Raw genomic sequence first — 16749 nt, 5'->3', positions numbered from 1 at the left:
CTAATTGTGAAGCCACCACTTCAGCTGCCTTATCCTGACCAAAATGTACCTCTCGTTAACTGAGTGCTGTTTGAAATTTCATAACTAGAGATGTTTTTTGTTTTTTTGTTTTTTTGTTTTTTTTGCTAAAGACTTTGTCTTCATTTTAAAAACTGCCTGGAGGAAGGTAAAGAATGTGGATTGTCCCCAGCAAGTTTTAGTAGATTGTGTGCAGATACATTTGTGAGGTTCTTCCTGAAAACTTAGTTTTGACATAGAATTGAAGGAAAGTAAGCACTAAGATTGTGAATGTTGGGGAAGAGGAATTTTTGCTGAGACTAGGAGACTAGAGATGGATATAGGAAGAGAAAACGGGAGACTGTAAAGAAACACTTACCTGATTTTGGAATTTGGCTTTTGTGGTGTGGTGGAATGTGGATATTTGAAAAACAGGCATTGGTGATAGGACAGCGAGTAGGGACAGGGTAATATACTCAAGGGCCTGATATTGTCTGTGGATTGGGTTATGTTGGAGAGACAGGCCTTAAAGTCTGAAGAGTGTATTTTTCCAAAGCTCCTCTCACTCTTGTTAGCGCTCTTCCTCTGCCCTATGGCAGACCCTCTCTTGCCTCTTTCAGGCTCATCTAGCTTTAAGCAAGATTTTTCTTTCCCTCACGCCATTCCTAGAATAGATACATTTCATATTTGTTTATGTCTGTTTTCTATAGTATTTATCAGGGCTCTTTCATTTGTCAACCACTCTGCTTGGCTCTTCCACTTTCAAGATTTAATTTAACCCTCACAACAACACTGTGAATTACCACCATCATCCCCATTTTACAGATGAGGAGATTGAGAATTAGAGATTAATGAGCATTTTGCGAGCTGTATGATTTAAAGATAAAAAAGTGAATAAAACTACAATGTTGCTAGCATCGCTATAGTTCATGGAGGGATTGGAGTACATTGTGAGTAGAGCTGCAAGAGATCTAAGAACAAAGTACCACAGGATTTGTTGTGGCTAATCCCTATTAAGGTGTGAGGCGATAATTATTTGAGATTACTCCTTCTGGCATTTAGGCATTTTGATAGGTCGTGCTCAAGACATAAAAATTCTCTGTAACATGGTGCTGAATAATTTCAGGTCCTTGATGAATTTAGTGATTCATATTTAGTTTCTTGTCCTGGAATCAAAGAGCCTTGGGTGAGGACGCTTCCTCCCAGGTGGAGTAAGGAACATTTTGTTGAAACCTGCTCCAAATACTGTTTTAGGAGTACCTTAGCTGGGATTTCCACAAAAAGCTGTGCTGGGGACAAGGCCATGCTTGCAGATAGCTTATTTTTAGAGGTCATCCCAGGGAAGAGAGGGAGAAAAACAGGGAAGTATGGAAAACCAATAAAATGTTCTGTTATATGTTACCTTAATGGGGAATTTAGGATTAGTTCCTCTGAGGTCTTTTGATGTACTAAGAGGAAAGAACCACTGGAGATACAGAAAAGGGAGACATTTACCCACTGGCTCCCAGGGGTGTTCATTCCTTCACGCTTACAGGTCAGCATGTGCACCAGAATGGCTGAATGGATTCTCAAACATTCCACTTTGTGGTGGCAGAGATATCGCAGGGCTGAAAGGAGGGGATACGTAGTGCAGTCAAGAAACATTGTTATTGGGCTATAGCTGGATGCAGCTCACTGCCACAGCAACAGCAGAAGCCCAAAAGACAGGCTGAGTAATACAAAATGAGGCATAAAACATGTGCAACACAGAGAGCTTGGTGATAGGACCTGAACTCAGGCCTGGTGAAAATATTCAGGATAGTAAGCAGAGAACAACACAGCCAGAAGGCAGGGCCAGCCTTATGTGATTCAGAATGTGCTAAAAAGCTTAGAAAGGCCTTTTGCTCCATTTACCTGTTACTTGTTTTGGAAATTCATCCTTTATCTTATTGCTGGTGCTTTGAGCTGAGGCATTGTGTCTGAATTACGCATTAAACATAGCACTTGGGGGGCACATGGCATCAAGTCATCAACACCCAATAGCCCAATAGGCTAATTGGTCTCCCTCCCCATAACTCTGACCATGTCACTCTCATATTCAATATATTCCATGGATTCACATTGCATACATAATTTCTGTCATGACATTCAAGTCTCTCCACAGTAGGAACCTGGGATGCTATTCCAGGGTTGATACACAATTATATCCCTTCCTGTACTCTACATTCCAGCCAAACTAAAGGCCAGGTGAATTTCTTCCAGACAATGTAACTGGAAAGATTGGAGACCCAAGTTTTATTCTGGACTCCACCACCAACCAACTCTGACTGGTGGACTTCAACTTTCCTGCCTAGAAAACACAGGGTAAAGGATTACGCCAGAGAACCCCAAACCTGTCTAAATATCCAGATCAACAGGGCCAGATCAACAGGGTGAGAAATACAAGTTATAAAACCCCATGCCTCGGGATACTAATTTATGATGTCTGGCCTGGGGCAGCAGGATCCATACTTTTAATAAGCATAGAGTTATCTAATTCAATTGCACAGCCAGGTTTATGAACCACAGGATCAGATGATTTTTAAATACTGATTCAAATGTATGGGGCTCCAAGAATGATAATTAGCTGTCACTGAGCTCGGGCAAGGCTCTGAGAGGCTGGGACACAGAAGGGATGACTTTCATAATGAGAGAGGGGAGTTATGAAAAGAGCAAAGCAAGCAAAACAAGAAAGCAAATATCCCGTGGGATGAAGGAGAATCAAACTACAAGGCCTTCAGGCTCACGATGAGGGGATGGGAGCCTGAGGAAAGCTGAAAATAAGACTCGAAAGAGCAATGATAGAGGACAGGGGCCATCTAGGGGAATCCCAACAAGTTAGCAATTTTGGAAAAAAACTCTTCTTAACCAATGGAGATTGATTTTTACTGTAAAGCTCAAATTTCAAGAAAACACAGGTTGGTTTGTTTTCTGGACTGGGTTGTGCAGCTCAGCAGTGAACTGAAATATAAGTGATGGGTTGAATGTCTTCTACCAGAGTGGCCTAGCATTTTGTTTTTGCCTTTTCTGGATGTTATTGCATGCTTTTGTTTAGTTATGTGTGTTCTAGCATCTTTTTCAAGACATGGTCAGAGCCTTGAAGGCAAGAACTGGGCTTTACATACTTCATTATCTTCTACAGGGAGGTATTAAACTCAGTTATTAAGAACACCAAATCTGGAGTAAGATGGACCTAGTTATAATATGGCCTTGTAATTTAACATTTAGGGAGTTACTTCATCTCTAAAATGAGGGTGATAAAACCCAGCTCATAGAATTTGGGGTAGAATTAAAATGAAGCATTATATGAAAAATGGTATTGGATCCTGGCATGCTAAGGTCAGTGCATAATGCTAGGATGAAAAAAGCATTGGGTATACATTAAGTGCGCAATAAATGGTAAATTATTGTTTTTGCACAACGCTTTGTGTATTTCTGAGTAAATGTTAATTGAGCAAATATTTGCATGTTTCTAAAAGCCCATTCAAATATCATCAAGGGTATGAGCACAACTTTGTTATATTTCGGGCTGTGATCCCAGGTGAACTTCTGCTGTTCTACTTCTAATCAGTTCCCCAGATCTCCAAACTCAAAATAAAACTGCTCAGTCTCCTGTCATCGGCTGTCACTGATAATGGTAAGGATGCTATCACCTTTCTGCAAGCTAGAGAAAGGCCTCAGGGCACAGTCTCATCGGATGCCATGTTCTGTAGCTCAGAAAGAGTTCTGAGGCAGCCGAGGCTCCAGTGCTGCCATCGGGATAGGGCGTAGAGGGCTGGTGCTTAGTCTTTCATCTGTGATATCTCCGCAGCCAATCTGTCTGAACAAGTGAAGATAAGAGCTGGACCAAAAGGTACATCACTGAAGCTCTGGGCTGAAGAGGGTGAGTGGCTGAATCTGGATGAGCAGTCCGAACTTTTCCTGAGTCCCCAGTGTCAGGTACTAAAGTCCTGGGGAAGACCGCCCCACCCTTCTGCTCTGTCCAGGATGACCCTAACCCTAAGTCTCCAGGCACAGGTGGACTGGGTCCGGCCTCTGCGAGGACTCTTCCTGGAGATTGGTCCCAGTGTCTGTAAACTTAAGTAGAAACTGGAGTTGAAAGGACGCAACAAAGGGATCAAAGTAAAGACGGGAGGCCTTCCCGGCAGCACCTGCCCTGGCCATGGAGGCGGGTGTACTCCAGAGGGAGCCGCAGCAAAGCCCCCTCTGCTGAAGTTCAAAATCTCTCTGTGTGCCTCCTATTCTCAAGAAAGAAAGAAGGGTGACTGGGAGGGCAGCAGTGGTCTCTCTCTCTCTCTAAACAACTTTTTCCCTTGTCCCCACAGAATGCCTTAAATGAAAATGGCTGCCGAGAATTCCTCCTTCCTGACAGAGTTTATCCTCGCAGGCTTAACCGACCAACCGGGAGTCCAGATCCCCCTCTTCTTCCTGTTTCTAGGCTTCTATGTGGTCACGGTGGTGGGGAACCTGGGCTTGATAACCCTGATAGGGCTCAACTCTCACCTGCACACCCCTATGTACTTCTTCCTCTATAACTTGTCCTTCATAGATTTCTGCTATTCCAGTGTTATCACTCCCAAAATGCTGATGAGTTTTGTCTCGAAGAAGAACAGCATCTCCTACGCTGGGTGTATGACTCAGCTCTTCTTCTTTCTTTTCTTTGTTGTCTCTGAGTCCTTCATCCTGTCAGCGATGGCGTATGACCGCTACGTGGCCATCTGTAACCCACTGTCATACACAGTCACCATGTCTCCCCAGGTGTGTTTGCTCCTTTTGCTGGGTGTCTATGGGATGGGGTTTGCTGGGGCCATGGCCCACACAGCGTGTATGATGGGTGTGACCTTCTGTGCCAATAACCTTGTCAACCACTACATGTGTGACATCCTTCCCCTTCTCGAGCGTGCTTGCACCAGCACCTATGTGAATGAGCTGGTAGTGTTTGTTGTTGTGGGCATCGATATTGGTGTGCTCACAGTCACCATCTTCATTTCCTATGCTCTCATTCTCTCCAGCATCCTCCACATTCGTTCCACGGAGGGCAGGTCCAAAGCCTTCAGCACCTGCAGCTCCCACATAATTGCAGTTTCTCTGTTCTTTGGGTCAGGAGCATTCATGTATCTCAAACCCTCTTCTATTTTACCTATGAACCAGGGCAAGGTGTCTTCCCTGTTCTATACCACTCTGGTGCCCATGCTCAACCCATTAATTTATAGCCTGAGGAATAAGGACGTCAAAGTTGCTCTAAAGAAAATCTTGAACAAAAATGCGTTCTCCTGAGAAAAGGGCAATGCTCAAGAAAGAAACACTGTTTCTCCCATAAGTGATTTGGATTCCATTGGTTACATGGAAGAAATATAATTTTTCCTCAAACAGGTTCATCATCCCCATTTTAAGGGTTCCTTAATTTACAAATATTCTTAAGAGCATTGAATACTCGCACAGTAAGTCTTGAAGATCATTTCACTCAGTTGCCCGCTATTTCTGAGGATAGACTCAGGCTTAGGTAACTTCCCCAAGGTCGCTCAGCTGCTCAGTAGTGGAACTGTGACTAAAATCCAGGCTCTTTATTTCCAGTACTGGCTGCTTTTCATTATGGCTCACTTCTTCCTCCCTCAGCCTCTGGAAGATTTCATTTCAAATGTGAGCTGGCCTAGGATGTTAAAATCTGATTCTGTCCTCAGAAATTACATGCAACTTTTCAAAGGGTAATTTTAAATGTCACACTTTTGCAAGTAGGTAGGGAGTATACAGAATTTTTTGTTGAGATGGCCTTGGCCAACTGACCAGGGAAATTCTTGAAGCATTTTGCAGAAGGTGCAGGGGAAGTGTGTTAGGACCCAGAGAGCAGCATGCATGATACCTCTTAAGATAGTGGGGTGGACCTTCAGGGACTTGGACTTGAAGGGTTTTAGTGATGCTGGGTGGAAGAACTTATAGAAAATATCAAGGTTATGAAGAACAGAATTTGGGAATTATTTCACATACAATCACATACAAGCATTTCCCTGTTTTCAAAAGTCAAGGTAGGGACCAGGTACAGTGGCGCATGCATGTAATCTCAGCTACACAGCAGGCTGAGGGAGAAAGTCTCTTGAACCCAGGAGGTGGAGGTTGCAGCAAGCCAAGATCATGCCACTGCACTCCAGCCTGGGGCAACCAAGCAACACTCCATCTCAAAACAATAACAAAAAAACAAAATCTCAAGATGGAGAAGTCCACAGCCTCAGGTGGTCAGTTATGGATCTGGAGAATATTTCAGAACCACAGAGAGCCTTGTGTTACAAGTCAGTAGTCAGGTGAGACCCACACAGCAATCAGTCAGTGGAGGGAATGACCACCAAATGGTATAATGCTGCATGCAGCAGAAACCATGTGGGGTATTTTTTGCATGGTTTCATAGATCAACTTTCTGCGCCTTGGCGCCTCATGCCGAATCCTGGGAGATACTCCCTAACCGGTCTCCTTGCCCTCTGGTTTCAGTTGGGTTAGACCAATGGCAACATCAGCAGAGGACATCAAAGGGTAGGAGTGTGATATTATGATATTTATTTCCCTGACTTCCTCCCAGCTGGGCTACAGTGGCAGTAACTGAATGCCCCATTTCTTACTGGATTGTAATAACTGCTCCCTCCCTCGTCTCTTTATGCCAAGGAGCGATAATGTCTCCTTGCTGTTGCTAACCCAGAGAGCTTGACCATCCCTTTGTGGTTTCTCCCAGCCACTTTTGCTTAAACGAATGCAAATAGTTTCTCTGTTGTATTTTCAATGACTGTTTTTGTGTGGATCATCTGATTTTTGCAGAAACCCTGACTGCTGCACCTTCCAATAAAGGGTGGGAGAAATGATATGGCTCAGGTTTGTAAGCCCACAGCCTAATGGTACTGTATAAAGGAAGGTAGAGTTGCTTTTCGGTTTAACAAGATTATAAATAGTAGATTTCTTTGTAAAACAATGATATGTGAAATGCTGTGAAAATGTGTTGACTTATGAGTCTCCCTTTAGCAAGATTCTCTTCTATTTAGAAAGAGTAAAGTTTGGATGGATGTATAGTATTGCTCTTTGTGATAGTGCAGATTAATAAGGGTGAATTCAAAAGAATGAGAGGATTGAGTCTTGGACAGCATGGACTAGATAAACAACACAGAATTTAGCTGGCTATGGGATTGACAGGGGCAGAGCAGCATAAAGACTCAAGAAGAGCAGAGCCCAGAGAACTGGACGGTAGAATCAAATTTGAACCTGAGCTTCTCCTCACCAGCTATGTTACCTTAAGCATTACATGATGTTTCTGAGCATCAATTTCTTCATCTTTAAAAACGTTTTGCTCAGAGGTATTAAGATAATTAGATGCCAGATTCTCGGTAAATTTGTTTCTATCCCTGCCAGATCCTTTTCCTTTTCATATCAGCGCTTGCACTAATTTATTATGTGACCTTGGCACAATTGCTTCATTTTTCTGGACCTATGCTTGCTTATATGAAAATGATCATATTCTATCAGATTATTTCTACTTTCCATTTACAAGATGTGTTTATTTATATATTGACCAGATCATACATTTGCTATAGGCTGAGCGCATGTGTCACTCCTTCATGCCAAGGAGTGATAATGTCTCCTTGCTGTTGCTAACCCAGAGAGCTTGACCATCCCTTTGTGGTTTCTCCCAACCACTTTTGCTTAAACGAATGCAAATAAATTCTCTGTTGTATTTTCAGTGACTGTTTTTGTGTGGATCATCTGATTTTTGCAGAAACCCTGACTGCTGCACCTTCCAATAAAGGGTGGGAGAAATGATATGGCTCAGATTTGTAAGCCCACAGCCTAATGGTACTGTAAAAAGGAAGGTAGAGTTGCTTTTCGGTTTAACAAGATTATAAATAGTAGATTTCTTTGATTTCAGATTTTGAAATGACGGATATTGAAAGGAGGTGGGGCCTTTGGGAGGTGATTAGGTAATGAGGGTGGGGCCCTCATGAATGAGGTTAGTGTCCTTATAAAAGAGGCCTGAGGCTGGGCGTGGTGGCTCACACCTATAATCCCAGCACAAAAAACAAACAAACAAACAACAACAACAACAACAAAAAGGCCTGAGAGAGACCTCCCCCACCTCTTCTACCATATAAGAACAAAACAAGAAGGCTCTGTCTATGAGGCAGAAAGTGGGCTCTTACCAGACACGGAATCTGCTGCTGCCTTAATCTTGGACTTTGCAGCCTCTGGAGACATGAGAAATAAATTCCTGTTGTTTAAAAGCCACCTGGTGTGTGGTTTTGTTATAGTGGATTAAACAGACTAAGACAATGTTTATGTCTTGGTACTAATTTAAAACTAGTACCAAAGAATAATCAGTGAAAGGAAGCCTCCTTTTACTTCAGTTTTCTTGTCATCCAGTCCTCTTCTTTTCTAGGGGTTATCATAGTTGCCTGTTTGCTGTATATTTTTACATAGCCACTGCATGTACAAGTTGTGTGTGCCTGCACATACATACACACAATTTTTTATTTGTTTCCAAAGTCATGACAACCTGCTTTGAAATATATCCACTATGAAAATTAATTAGAAGAGGAATGAATTAGGGTTTGTTACTAAGATAAATAAATGGAGAGAAAAGCCTAAAAGTGTATATGAAGGGTTGTGGTTAGGAAAAAAGCGGGGGAGAGAAAGTAACGATGTGAAAACAAGGGAGCTTTAGCTCTGTCTGCAAAAGTGTACACCCCAAGAAAGACATAGCCCACAGCAAGAATTTGTTTGTTCTTATCTGTTGCCTCCAATTCAATTTTCATGACTGCACAAAATTCCATCATATGGATGTATTATATGTAATTAACAGTTTTCTACTACTGTACGTTAGGTCATTTCCATTTTTCCAAATTATAATTAATACTTGTTTAACACACTTATTCAGCAACTCTTTGGGTTTTCCCCATACTTTGGATATATTCCTGGACAGAGACTGACTGAATTGCACAAGAATCTTGAATTTGGTTGCAAAAATCCTCTTGAAAGTTTAACTCTGTGTGCACTCTCATTACCAGAATAAGCATATCTGGAAAATCTGCTCTTGGCCAGGTTCTGTCCTAGCCGGGGCACTGCTCATAGGGATGTGTTACTTTTAGTTTTGGTGATGGTAGTGTTTATATTATTGTCTCCTCCTTTCTACATCTTTTTTCCCATTACTTTATTTCATCAACTACTTGTGGTATGTGGACCGATAAAGAAAACAGGGCAACGTTGAAAATGTTTTTTTCCTTCTACATTTCCTTCCAATAAACTTGCCTTATTTCTTAAACGGCTTTTTCTTGGCTTGACCATATTTCTGGTTACCGGTTTAATCTGAGGAAGGGCAGACACCCTTGGCCTTTGTGGTAATGTATGAATACGAGGTCTCTTTCTGGAATATCTTCTCCATTCTTCCTCTTGGGTTTCAGTGCCGCTTCTCTGTGCTTTCACAGCACACGGCACATAACCTAGTAAGTGCTGGACAGTGTGGGACTGTTACTTGCTTACTTTTCCATATGTACTCTCACCACAAATTACACTCTGACTGTTGTACAGGCAAGGTCATCAGTGTCTGTTTTGCTATATCCCCCATACCTAGCACAGTGTCTGGCATATATAGAGTAGGAATTTAGCAAATATTTATTGGATACAAGAATGGAGTGTCTAGCAGTTTTAGAAGCTGCCTTACGAAAGGGGCTTTCCTGTTTTCATCCTTCTGGCAACTCATTCCTTTCTTCCACCACATTGATGAACATATGCCCGTCACCCCGGTCCCCTGATCATATGCTTCCTGTTCACTCAAGATCCCCAACTTTACACTCATGTCACCTGGTGGCTGTAGTAGAAAGTAGACCCTCCCTTAGTTTTGTAAACCTCAACTTTCCACCCCTTTATATGGTAAAATGTATAGCATAATATAAAATAGGTAACTTAAGCTCTAAATCTTTATTCAATTGAACATAGGGCTTTGAAGGATTTTATAAAATACCAACAATTGAGCATTCATTTTGTACTCTCCATTTAAACTGATATCCCAGAGGTAACACATTGAAGAAAAATTTACATGATGAGAAAATGAATCATTCACGCATGGAGCTCTCATTTTCCCCAGAATACTTGCCTGAACACTCGCCTTGAAAAGATGAATATACTTAGAAAAAAGCCACCAAGACCATAGCCTGATTCATTTTTGCTGTCTTTGCAGGGTACGATACTGCTTTCTCAGAACAAATCTTCCTTTAAAAAAAAAAATTCTCACAAATGAGTATGTTTTATGTCTTCCCAGAATTGCTTCTGGGGCATTTGATAATGCAGAGTTTTTTTGTAACTAAATTCCTCAGTAGTTTTAATGGCAAAGATTGCCACTTTTTCTTTTGCAATTCACAGTACATTATAGGGAGATATTTTGAGATTATGCAAATATTTTGTTCTTGTTCAAACTTTCACACATTGGTTTTAGCAACTATTAATGATCAGTTAGTGCCTGAATCAATTATTACTCTAATGCCTGAAAAATGAAGATTTTCTAATTCCATCAGGCCTTCTTTATTTGTTAGTGGGCATTCTGTTAAGAACTGTTTCTTCTCATCAGTTTGTTCATTCATTTATGTCATTATGGACTCATGCTTTGTAATTTTATCTAATTGGTTATGACTCATTATCATCATTGTTTACTCTGATGCTCAATTTGTCCCTGATGTGGCCAGGGGGAGCCACTTCACACTGATTTCTGTGTCCTTTTAATATAGCACCACTTTATCACTGTCTGGCAAAACGGTACATTTCAGGTTCTTGCTGCCCGTTCCCCGCCCAGCATTGGTACTGTTTAGAGATTGATGGCATTTACAACTAAGAAATGAGTGGTAGTGGAGATGAGTGATATTTAATGTGATTCTGTGAGCAGATATTCAGTGGAAGAACATTCATGTCTGTAAAATACAATTTTTATGTCTGTCCCTCTGAATACACCTGTCTGTGGGCAAATAATGGACTTGTCTCTGTGAATGGGCCAATACTCTGGCCAAAGCCAATGATTCCTAAGTGTCACTTGTGGCCCTTTTCTTACCACTTTTTACCTCCTCACATGACAGCTTCTTCCAGTTCCTGTTAGTAACTGATGGGACTAGATGAGAAGAAAATCAGCCTGAGGTGGAAGAAAGAAAGCCCTGAGAATTTTACCCATGCAATTTGGTTGTAAATGCCATTCTGTCTGGCCTCCTCAAAGACATGACTGCTTGTCCCATTTGCTTCTTCCATTCTTGTAGTATTTTGTAATATCTTCCTTTCCTGCTTCTTCCCTTTTAAATTTTTTTCCATACTACCCTGATCTGAGAATGAATGTGCACATATAGATAAAAAATTTAATATTTAAGGGACATGAGTTTTTCAAACCCTAATAATAACATTTTTGAGACTTTGTCTTATGAACTTTAGATACAAGTTCTCATTTTTTTTTTTTTTTTGAGACGGAGTCTCACGCTGTTGCCCAGGCTGGAGTGCAGTGGCGCGATCTCGGCTCACTGCAAGCTCCGCCTCCCGGGTTCCCGCCATTCTCCCGCCTCAGCCTCCCGAGTAGCTGGGACTACAGGCGCCCGCCACCGCGCCCGGCTAATTTTTTGTATTTTTAGTAGAGACGGGGTTTCACTGTGGTCTCGATCTCCTGACCTTGTGATTCGCCCGCCTCGGCCTCCCAAAGTGCTGGGATTACAGGCTTGAGCCACCGCGCTCGGCCTACAAGTTCTCATTTAATCTCCTGTACAAATGCATGAGATAATTGTCCCTGTTTTATAAATGGGCAAACCGAGGCTGTAAAAAGTTAAGGTACTTGCCTAAGATTGCACAGATAGTCAGTGGTGGAGTAAAGAATTGAATTGAGACTGCAGGACTCCAGAGTCGTCCACACTTTCAACACTAGTTGCCTTCCAGAAGGCTCAGTCTGGGTGTGCAAGAAGGAGCACGCGTGGTGCATATATATTTTCACCTTGTACAAAGTCCAAATCCTTGCTGCCTTTGAGCTGAACGAGTCCCTACATTCACTCTCAATTGAAACAATTTGTCAAAGAAAATGCTAAGATGAAGACATTAAAGATTTTTCTCCTTATTTAATGCACTGAGCATTAGCTCAGTCATTATTATTAAGGATCAGTAATATAAATGTATCGGAGACCTACTGATCTCCTGTTACATGGATTATGCAATAATGTATTTAGAAAATGTTTATTGAGGTTATATTCCCAACTTCAGCCAGGTAATAATGCCTGCTAGGTATAGAAGATACTAAATACACTTTGAAGAAACCCTTAGACCTTAAAATACTGAAATTATGCAGTATTTTTTAATTTTTAAAAATTATTTTTTTTAAATTTGCAAAAGCCATGTTTTACTATTGTAGGACTATGTGAGATAAGGAATATGTAGCAATAAGCAAAATTTTTTAAAAATTCCACAATCCTGGCACCTAAATGTGACTACTTTTAGCATTTTGGTGTATATTTTTCTGGGTATGTCTGTGTAGTTGTGATTGCACAGACCAGTTTGCAAAAATTATATATGCATATATATGTATGTGCATATATATATGCATGTATATATATACACACACACAGACATATATATGTGTGCATGTATATATATACACACACAAAGATGTGATCATGTTAAGTTCCCTTTTGCAATTTTCTTTTTTTGTGATTGACTTTTAAATTTTGTGTAGAGATGGGGTCTCACTATGTTGCCAAGGCTGGTCTTGAACTCTGGGCCTCAAGTAATCCTCTTGCTTTGGTTTCTGAAAGTGTTGGGATTATAGGCATTAGCCACTGTACCCGACCTGCAATTTTATTTTCATTGTGTAAAATGTTATAAACAGTTTTCTGTATGATTAAATATATATACCAAAATTATGGTTTTTCCTTTGCTGTGTTTATAGCTATCAGGTCAGTAGAAAGACAAATGTTTCTGTTCGCCTCACAGAAAACATAGTTTCCTCCTTTGCAAAGAACTTTGTAACAGTGACATTTCATCTGATGATCCTAAATTCCTTTTCTAAATTCTAAAAGTAGCTTTCCCTTTCTTATCCTTAGGTGTCAAATTCTGCATATCCCTTGCACCATTCTAGTTCAGGTTTTTTGTCTCCAGTCCCATCTGTCTCATTTCTAAAAGCCAGAAGGCCAGCCTGGTGATGTCAGCACTCTCCCATCTTGCTTACCATTGGCTACAGTCAAGTCCAAATTGTGGTAACAACTGATTTGGGCCCAAACTGTGATTCTGGTCTCCTTTATGCTTTGCACCTCGCATTCTCTAGAGCATGCGGGGCTTTGGGTCCCAGAGGGTAAATCAGGAAGCTGCTGAGGGAGAGGAGTGGTTTATAGGATTGATGAGAAATTGGGAGAATGAACTTGTGGTTCAGGGTGACCCAGCCTTCTTCCTACAGACCTTTTTTTTTTTTTTTTTTTTTTTTTTTTTTTTCCTAGCGGAATAGGTATGTTCTCAGGGCCCCCACTAATCTCTTGCATTTTCAACCTTTCTCCTTTGTAGTGAAGACAACTGTTGTCCAGCTCAGTTTAGACCTAAATGAACAAATTTAATCTGTGGTGTGCATTGAGAGAAGTACAAGGTCCTATTGCAAATTCAAGCTGGTTTCCCAATTAACTTTATCAGCAATAAAGTTGGCATTTTTTCCCCTCTGTTACTGCTGTTTTAATTTTTTTGATTGATTCTAGTCTCAGACAGAAAGGGATATGATTAATTATGTCACCCTAAGATAATCAAAAGGGTCAGAATCTAATTTAAGCAGAGTTCATTAAAATGGAAAGTATGAGGGCATGGTCCAGGGAGCAGAGCTACACCAAAGAATGGTGATCCGTGCTCCTGGTGTGGTGAAAAATAAGGATAATTTATACAGAAAAAAACCGGAGGTGCGGAACAGGATTACACTTTCCATGCAAAGGCTAACATACAGATATAAGATTTGATTGACTACTATTGGCTCCACTCTAAGGGGGCTGTTTTACATGTTATTGTAAAGAGGTAACAGTCACAAGGGGTCTCTATTTCCAGTGTCATTTAGTTGAGTTTGAATAAAGAACAGGGAGTTTAGTTACTGTATAACATCTCAACACAAAGCAACAGTCATGCAGCAGAGAAGAAAAACAGTCATGTTAACATGAGTGAGTCAGCTTTCAGAGCTTAACTTTTCCCTTCAGCACAATGAATTTGGAAGGTACTGACATTTTATTTTCTTTTTACATTTCTCATCATTAACCCGTTCCACAATTTCCAACTGCTCCTTGCCATGTATACAGCTGTTCAGTTCTCTGTCACTTGGCAATTCCTAAAATTTGCAGTGGTTTTTTTTTTCCTTTATAACCTTTTCCATTTCCTTTTGTGGTTCCTTTTGCTCAAAATGTTTTCCTGATTTTCTCTGCTGGTAACCTTCTACTTGTTATTCAAGACTGATAGCAATACATTTCTAAAACTATGTCATAAAGCAGATTGTGAATTTCCATAGTAACAATATAATAACTGGAGATGTTCTGAATAAAGATTTAGTATAAAATAACCTGTTATAAAATCAAAGATATACTTTCCATAATAGCCTATAATAGTTTTAAGAGCAAAATTATTTTCCAAATTTTACAAGATGTGCAAAACGTTATTCCATGTATTGATTTTATAAGGGATCTCGAAACCAATAAAGTGAATATAGAGCATATGGAAAAGCAGAACACCATCATAACACTGACTAATGTAAACATACACTCGATGTTCTTCATTAATAAAATGAGTTATTGAGCCATTAACTTCCTTAGATTTTAAACATAATCTTTTTATTTTATTTTATTTATATATGGCCCACATTCCATTAAAAAACCTGGCTAGATAATTCATTAAATGCATTTCTGTTTAACTGGCAAAAAGACTTATATTCATTCCACTGAGAAGCATAATTTAGCTTATTTAGAAAAAAAGGAATCATTGAAGAATCAAAGGTTTTAAGAACTTTGTTGCAAGAGTATGAAGAATAGCAGTCTTTGGAAACTGGGATGCTTTTTTATTTTATTTTCCAAACCACATCCAAACATATTCCTGGAAGGGGAAAATCATTTGGTCTATTAAAAATAGACCAAAACTTTGAGGAGGGTTTGTTACATGCTTTGAGGAGGGTTTGTTACACGCCTCTGTGCAGATGATTGCGGGGAGTGTGCCTATCCCGATCATAGGGAGATGAAAAAAATTGTCCCACAGCCTGTGATGCTTTCCCTGTCTCTATTCCCTTCCCACAGACCCCTTAACCACCAGTCCCTATTTTAGTAGACAGAGATCTTAGCTGCAAGCAGCAGTTGATTCTGGTTAACTTTAGCAAAAAAGGGAGCTCATTAGCAATAAATGGGGTAGTTCATAGAATCTTAGAACAGGCTAGGGAACTAGTTTTTGGAGCTAGACAGGTGGAATCTCAGCCAAATTATACCACACGACTATCCGGTTAGACTGCACTGATTGTTCCTGCTGGCACCACTAGTACCTAACATTTATTATTGGTTGGTAGATTTTTGTTTGTTTTTGATTTTGCAAAAATGAAACATAAATTGTTCGTGGCTTTTTTTCTGTCACTTGCCCCAAACTCAAGAGTTCTGCCTGGGAACATCTGACTGGCTGAGCTCAGATCTGATGTTCTCTGGGGTCCTTGCTCCAGCCAAGGCTCACATAGGGGCAGAGTCCTCAATTTGGAAGGAATTCCAATGCTGGACAGTCACAAACAAACAGCTATATATTTTTAAATCTCTACTTAAATTTAGCTTTAAAACTGAATTTCACTTCTTTGGGGAGGCCTTCTCTGACCTTGAAGACTTCGTAGGGCCCACTTTAAATGGTTTCATAGAACTCTAGAACTTCTTCCTGGCACACTTACTGTATTTCTAATTATGCGTCAGTATCTGTTTCTTCTAGCTTTCTCCATCTAGATTATATGTTTGAAAGTTCAGGGATTGTGTCTGTTTTGATTGTTACCTTGTTTTTGGAGCAAAACACAGGGTTTAAATTATTTTAAATGCTTATGTATACACACACATACACACACACACATTGAAACTTCTTATTTCTACATATCTTAAATTGTATTTCTAATTCATAGTCTCTCCCACACTGATGTTGACTTTTCTGGACACTTTCTTCAGATCTACCCTTCAGTTTACTTATTTTCTCTTCACTTGTGTCCAATAAGCTGTCTAACATATTCATAGAGGTCCCAATTTTAATCATCATATTTTCATTGCTAAAAATTCTATTTGATTCTTTAAAGTTTGGAGGGTTCTTTCAGTTTTGATGGTTCCTTCTTTATACTTTGTTTGCTTTTATAATTTTTAAAAACATATCATATACATATATTTTGTTTTCTGTCCCTGACAAGCTAGTAATTTTGCAGGTTTGGCTAGGTATGTAATTTGTGTTTTATCATTCCTGGTGAGTCTCATTGATGGTGGATTATTTTGTGTTTGTTTAGTAATTTTCACCACAAGCTCATGATCCTTGGATATTTATCTGGGGAAATTATTTCATATCTGGATTTAAGTGGTATTCTCCAGAAAGAACTTTTTGTTATTGTTATATTTGTAATATGAATTTTTTACTTGAAACACAGAGGTGATTAGAAATTGTCAGAGGTTATTTTGTCTGTTTTTCTGCCATTCTAGAGCCAACGCCAAGTCAGTTATACTTCTAGGATGACTCCTGCTGTGG

At 40.1% G+C, this 16749-nt stretch overlaps 1 protein-coding gene across 1 annotated transcript; it reads left to right on the top strand.

Moving 5' to 3' along the window:
- The first annotated feature begins 4289 nt into the window (after nt 1-4289).
- Nucleotides 4290-5310, top strand: LOC126934808 (olfactory receptor 8B8). The gene has a single exon (XM_050755628.1). It carries the CDS (start codon nt 4351-4353, stop codon nt 5290-5292), a length of 942 nt encoding a protein of 313 aa, XP_050611585.1. The 5' UTR covers nt 4290-4350; the 3' UTR covers nt 5293-5310.
- Nucleotides 5311-16749: the final 11439 nt, after the last annotated feature.

This window comes from Macaca thibetana, chromosome 14 (genome assembly GCF_024542745.1).
Source record: "Macaca thibetana thibetana isolate TM-01 chromosome 14, ASM2454274v1, whole genome shotgun sequence".
Classification (NCBI taxonomy): Eukaryota; Metazoa; Chordata; class Mammalia; order Primates; family Cercopithecidae; genus Macaca; species Macaca thibetana.
This window is presented reverse-complemented; position numbering and strand designations above follow the sequence as displayed.